Source organism: Stegastes partitus, unplaced genomic scaffold, assembly GCF_000690725.1.
Source record: "Stegastes partitus isolate 25-593 unplaced genomic scaffold, Stegastes_partitus-1.0.2 Scaffold48, whole genome shotgun sequence".
In the NCBI taxonomy this organism is placed as follows: Eukaryota; Metazoa; Chordata; class Actinopteri; family Pomacentridae; genus Stegastes; species Stegastes partitus.
Genome location: NW_007577779.1, coordinates 161,985 through 168,859, shown reverse-complemented (window position 1 = coordinate 168,859; position 6,875 = coordinate 161,985). Strand labels below are relative to the sequence as shown.

Below are 6,875 nucleotides of genomic sequence, written 5' to 3'. Positions count from 1 at the left end.
AAAAAAAAAAAAAGAAAAAGTAAATTGAAAGAAGCTTAATATGAAGGTAATGAATGATTTAAGTGTCGCTTATAAACTATGACTCTGTGTAACAGCTCACCTGTCTGAGGTGAAAAAAAGAAGCAGTGTGACTTCCTAGATTAGACCCTGATTGACCCTGTCTCTATATTTGGAATAATTTGTAATTCAAACTAATTAATAATGTTATTGATGCTTTTCTGTGCATAAATGCGTGCAAGCTTCTCGCTTTGGAGACACTCGTATGTATCCTGTTGCTGCAGATGTTTAATAAACTCAGAGGAAATAGTCCTGAACAGCTGGAAAAACAAACTAAACTGCAAGTGTGTGTGACAGATCACCTTTCTTACCTTTTGAAGACAAGTAGCTACAGTGCATTCCTTCAGATTCTGGCCCGGCGCGATCCACTCTCCATGTCATCAATAATTTATAACTGTAAGAATTTATTAAAGTTACCAGTGCTGTTGTTCCACTTGAGCAAATGTGGGTAATCCTGCTGCAGGTATTTAATAGACACAGACGAAACACTCCTTCAAGCAACTTCAGTTCCTGCTAAAGCCCCACAGGGCAAAAAAAAAAAAAAAAAAAATACAAATTACAGTTATTATTGTTGAGTATCATTAATTTAAGCTGTTAGTGTCTGTTTTTATTGCAGTAAAGCTTTATTGTTGTGGGAATTTTATTTTGTTGCCTGTATTTTGGCACACAGACTGTTTCTTTTGTTCTCTGAGGTGTTTTTGGACCAGTAGTGGTGAAGAAATGTGGCCCTAAATCACTTGACACAACTCAAAATACCATGGCAAGTGCATGTCTATCCTTTAACGGACTGTGTGCAGTTCAAACTCGTGCTGTTTTAAAAGTGATAAGAAAATGGTACTAGGTAGGACTTAGTAAGATCGCCAGCGCAGTTTTTATAGGAAAAAGGAACTTCAGTGCTCTATCAAATGACATGTTCAGTTGCTGTGCATGTTGGAAATAATACGTTATTTTGTGTGTTCATTCTACAGCAACTGTCTGGAGAAGAGAACAGCAGAAGGGAACACGGCACTTCACTACAGCGTCATTCATCACAAGCCGGAATCTCTCAAGTTACTGCTCAAAGCGAAGGCAGCCCTTCACACAGGCATGTTTTTCTCAATTAATTGTTGTTCTCTTTTATCAAGTGCAACGTATAAGAAACCATTCATGTTCTCCTTTCACCTGCAGTGAACTCGGGAGGAGAGACAGCTCTAGATGTTGCCAAGAGGCTGCAACACGCACAGTGCATCGAGCTGGTGAGATTTCCCTTTGACTTTGTCTTTTATTTCTAGTAATCAAAGAGCCGAGACTCTAAGGAGATAAGTTCAACAGAGGAATTGAGTTGCAACATTAAAATACCTACCAGGGAGAGAACTAAAGAAACAAAACAACACAACTTTGACAGCTGGAAATACTACCTTGAAATAACTCCCTGTGCAGCAAAGCTCTGCGAGGACGCTCTCCCAGGACAAGACATCTTATCCTCATCAGGTCCCAGTGTGTATCATTTATAAACGGGTTGTATTTTCTTACCGGCCATCTGCCCTGCTGAATCAAACCTGCCTTGTATAATGTCCTGTTTGATTGTGTGTGTGGCTTGTTGTGTAGAAATTGATAAAAGTTGCACAAGTAAGCTGCTATAAGATTTTCCACATTTCCCAGCTAGCTGCGTCAGTTGTGGCTTGCATTGAGGTTAACCTACATTTAGATGTACTTTCATTTTAATTTCATTTAGTGGGAGGCTGTGTCAGCTTCGCTGTCGAACGGAGAGATACAGGAATTCCTTCCTGCCAACAGCCATCACCTTAAAAAACTAATTTGACTGACTGAATGATTGTTGTGATTGTATAGAATATGTTATATTGATTTTAAAAAAAAATTTTTTTAAAAAGTGAGCTTTTACAAGATTGAATTTCCCTTCTGGGATAAACAAAGTATTTTTCATTTTTTCATTTCATTTCATTTTCAGTTTTGGAATCACGTGCTGATCCAAAGCTCACATTTCCACACCTTCCACACATGCCCTTTTTGTCCTGTCAGCAAATCAGAAATGGAAATAAATTAGGTTTGAAAGAGTCAAGTTGGTTAAATCTTATTACAAATTAAAGAGTTGAGGCATCACAGCTGTTCCTAATTAATTAAGGTGTGTGTGAAATACTTGAAAAGGGTATGACTCTACTGAGTGTTTATGCTCTTGTGTATTTCAGTTGGAGCTCGCCCAGAATGGGAAGTTCAACTCTCAGATCCATGTGGAGTTCATGTGGGAGACGCAGTCTCAGGAGTTCTATGACAGTGAGGACGACCTGGATGACAGGGTAAACAACACACCTACCCCCGATCAAGCGCATTACTGACAGGATGCTGTCTTATAGCCAAAAAAAAAAAGTCTTGTGAAACATTTGAAGATGTAAATTATAGGAGCTTTCCATCCAAGTCTCCTCTATCGATGTGAAGGCAGTAATACAAATTAAAAAAACAAAGATAGTTGAGGATAAACTATAGAAATTAACATTTTGATCATTTTCACATTCTTCTAGGTGAGCCCTTTACCCAAAAACCGTTCTCCTCCGTCCTCAAATGGAGGTGTCACATCTTCTTTTGCGCGCTGGAATGTGAATAATGGTGCCAGTCCTAGTGCAGGTAGCAGGCCTTGTCAGACGTATGAGAATCTAGACTTCTTATATGGAAATCCTTCAGCCAATAGTGCCCCTTCTGGAGCATCAATGCCACCACCACTGCCAGCTAAATCCATCCAAAGAGGTGAGTTTCTGTATGTAAGTTGTCTAAAAATAAAATCAAGTCAGGTTTTCCTTAAAGAGCCTATCTGCATGAAAGATAACTTGCTCCAAAGTCAGTGCAGCTCAAACAGCAGATTTCAAATTTCTTTTTAGGTCTTGGCAAGACATTTTTCCTATGCTTGTTTTTGAATAAATGAATAACTTCATTATTGTTAGTTTTGCTAATGTATAGTGTTAGTCTTGATCTTCTGTTTGACCTCCTCAGGTCGCTCAGATCCCCAGATTTCAACCACAACACAAGAAGGAAACCCACTTCCACGACGCTGCTCAAACCCGGCCTCCCACTCATCTAGTCCCCAGTTGCAGGCAAGACACAGCATGCATTCACCCAATACAGACATCCAAGCTGGGAGAGCCCCTAGGTCTCCCCACGGACAGGGAGGTCTGCTCAGGTCACAGAGGCAGACCTGGGAGGGCCAACCTGGTCCTAGTTCTGGGTCTCAGAATCACATAGGACCAGTCAGGTGAGAAAAGGCACTCTCTCTCTACTGCTACACAGAAAATTATTATTATTATCCAGCTGTCCTCAGTTAATGCATTCATAAAAAATGTTTTGGATCAGTGAAATTTCATGTTACGTCTGTGCCATTTTCCAGTTCAGAGAAAACCACGTCATACCGTCGCACCAGCAGTGGAGGAGGCAGCCAGGGAAAGTGTGGTGTTTTGTCTGCGAGCTGTACGGGCAGCCAGGAGGAGCTTTACTGCAGCTTAGTTGGGAATAGTACTGGCCTGACCTTGGGCCCCCCCCCAGCCCCTTCATCCTCACCTGCCGTGACCTGTGCACCACGACCTCGCAGGAACGCTATGGTACAACTACACAGAATTGCATTCAGCCTGTAGTTCAAATCTTCCATGTGACAGTGTTCAGTTTCAGGACTTTTTCTCAGGAAAAGGCCTGAGAGATTTCACAGTCTATATAAAGTTGCTGGTGGCACACTAAGAAGTATATTACGTGTCTTCTCCAGGTTTCTGGCAGCAGGCCACATCAGAAGCGTGTCAAGGCTTTGGTGGACTGCAGAGCAGTCAGCTGTGAGCAGCTCGCCTTTTTCAAAGATGAAATCATTGTGGTCATGGCCGCTAATGACCCCCACTGGTGGGTAAGTGCAACTACAGATTCTTCATTTTTTAACAGTCTGTCCTGGTAAATGGTCACTTATATAGCGCTTTTATCCAAAGCGCTTTACAGTGTTTCTCATTCACCCATTCACACACACATTCATACACCAATGGCGACAGAGCTGCCATGCAAGGTGCTGCCTGCCATTGGCAACTTCGGGTTCAGTGTCTTGCCCAAGGACACTTGGACTGTGGAGGGACGGGGGATCAACAACCCGCTCTACCACCTGAACCACAGCCTGTCCTCTGCAGTTTGAGGAGCAATTTTCAGATTAACTTGTAAAGTGAAATACATAACACATCATCCCCCTGTTTATTTACTACTCCTTATATAATTGACATTTAGTAGTTCACTCAGCAGTGTCTGTAACTCACAGATTCTGACGCTCATTAATCACTGCTGCTGTCAGCTGGTGAGTCAGTGCAGCCGGCATTTTGCCGTTTTTGAATTGTTATTTGGGAATGTTTGTAAAAAGCAGTGTAAAATGGACACTTCTGTTTTTGTTTCATTGTGGAATTTGTGAGGGTGTCGTAAATTTACACATTCAGAATGAAAATAAAATGGCAGACTCTAAATGTTACTCAGTAAATAGCGAGTGATTTCACACACAGTCATGGACTTTCCATATGTGTTTTCATTATAAACATTTAATCATTCCTTTTCCTAACAGGTTGGCCACATAGAAGGGGAACCATCCCGAAGCGGCACCTTCCCTGTTAACTATGTTCACAAACTGACTGACTGAAGGGGACAAACTTCGTAACAGCGGAACTGAATCATCTTAACCATGGAAGCTTCTCATCACAAAGTGGAATTTCTCTTTAAAGGAAGACAGTGTTGTTTTCATGGAACTAACTCTAACTAGAAGGATGGAGTAAACCGAGAATATTTCCACATGAGGATGCACTGGCCGAGGGACACCTGAAGATGTAAATGACGCTGGTTTAGGGGTTTATCCACCCTTTCAACATTTCCTGGAATCCAACAAAGAAAATGAAAGCTTTCACAACCCCATGGAGCCTTTCAGTTGATGTCTCAAATCCTGAACCACTATTGAAAGGTACAAAGGTAAAAAACATATGTGGTCAGGGTAGAATCTGCTCTTATGTCCATTTAACTGTTCATCACACATTTGTACAGGAGATGCTGAAGTTTGTCAATACTAATCTAGGACTTGTACATAGAGGCAAAATTTACCGGCAAGGCAAAAACCTTTTGAGGCACTTTAAACAGAAGAAATCTTCTGAAGAGTTGGCAGAGCTGTAAATGTGTACCTAACCAGCTGCTGAATAGGGACGTAGCTGCTTTTTGTTCACAATGGAAACTCTCTAGTCTTATAAATCACAGGATACTAGGGCTAAGATATGAGGCTCATACGTTCCCAGTGTTTGCTGCGGCCTGCCTGCCCTGGGCCATGCCTGCCAGTCTGTCTCCAACAAAGCGGCAGGCGTCTGGGCAGCCCAAGAGAGAGATAGCTCAGCCATTTCAACTCTGGACATAGCTTGCAGGCTGCATGGAGAGTGGAGGATCCAGTTTCTTCTGGCTCCGGGCACCAGTCTCTGGAGATCGTGGAATAATGGCGGCGTGTTAGAGAAAAAAAAAAAAAAAAAAGGCTCTCTCTGTCCTACCAGGAAATGGCACTTAAAGAGGGCTTGTTAGTAACAGCACCCCACTGCAGTCATTTGTTCAGTGAACACACGCTCGCACTGTAGTCCCATGTGTTTCACACCAGATATACACAAGCACACTTGCACTTAATGTAGACACACAAACCTTAAAAAAAGAAAGCAGAGCTTGGACCAGGAGAAAAAAAACAAAAAACTAAATGTAACATGTTTCGCAGTTGTTACACCAAATTTGTTGTACATACTTGTCTCAAACTGATTTATACTCATATACAGTATATCACCTTTGTTCACATCTGTTATCCATCATAAAGGACTGTATCATTACAGCTGGTGTTACTCCATGTCATTATTTTAATATTTCGTGTCCTCTGTTTTTTTTTTTTTATTGGTTGTCGGACAGAAAAAAGAAGGGACAAGACGCACTTGCATGATAAACTGAAAATCTCTTACAGTGATGAACGAATGGGGGCAGGTTTACCTCCTTGTAATGCGACGGTAAAACCAACTGGTCTGTTTCCATGTCACTGTCTCTGCTGATATTGTTACACTATTGATGTTTAAGAGGACTTCATTAGACTACAACTGTAAGTAGGAACTTATTTCATTGACTATATTTGTAACATACATATTAAACATTCTTAATTATGAGCGATTTTGTCTTTTGTACTGTAAATTTGGTGATATTTTTCTGTAACTAGCAGGAGTACACAGACCAAATGTACAAGCACACACTGCTAATTCAGGGAGTGTTGGCACATATAAACCTACATCCCAGAACTCCTTAATGTGTTAAACTTTAGTGGACTTATATACACTCGTTTTTCATAAGTATACATGTGTTTTTCATTATGCTCACAAATTGTAATTTTTATATAATATGAATATGAAAGTAATTCATAGTATTTTAAACCAAAATTAAACAGAATTTGTATTTACATTTTGACAGCTGCATTTGCATATCTCTCTTCATGTTCTGACATCCTCGCAGCTTTTTTTTTTTTTTTTTTGCTCCTTCAAACCTGTACGCCTTTGCTTAAAGCTAAATCCCCCTCTGCCATCCCTTTTGGCAGTTGTTCCTGCAGTTTCTCTGTCCATCCAGCCTCATTTTTGTCTGCCTCCGGATGTTACTTTGCCCTGACCCTCTGTCCCAGAACCAGGATGATGAAATTCCAACCTGTCACTTACATAACCAGTCACCTTAATAAGGTCTAGGATAATAACAGACTATGTCACAGCCTATTCTGTTCTGCCAGTTCTGAGTAGCCCAGACACAACCTTAGCTCCCCATTAGCCCTG

General features: G+C 41.1%; 1 protein-coding gene across 1 annotated transcript in view; it reads left to right on the top strand.

Moving 5' to 3' along the window:
* asap3 (ArfGAP with SH3 domain, ankyrin repeat and PH domain 3) overlaps positions 1-6,227 on the top strand; it is a 24,875-nt gene extending 18,648 nt beyond the window's left edge. The window contains exons 19-26 of the mRNA XM_008306846.1: positions 1,026-1,141; positions 1,225-1,292; positions 2,244-2,351; positions 2,574-2,796; positions 3,040-3,298; positions 3,431-3,641; positions 3,800-3,931; positions 4,622-6,227. Of these exons, the coding sequence (XP_008305068.1) occupies positions 1,026-1,141; positions 1,225-1,292; positions 2,244-2,351; positions 2,574-2,796; positions 3,040-3,298; positions 3,431-3,641; positions 3,800-3,931; positions 4,622-4,696 (1,192 nt within the window). The 3' untranslated portion in view covers positions 4,697-6,227. The remainder of the gene's footprint in view (positions 1-1,025; positions 1,142-1,224; positions 1,293-2,243; positions 2,352-2,573; positions 2,797-3,039; positions 3,299-3,430; positions 3,642-3,799; positions 3,932-4,621) is intronic.
* The last annotated feature ends 648 nt before the right edge of the window (positions 6,228-6,875 follow it).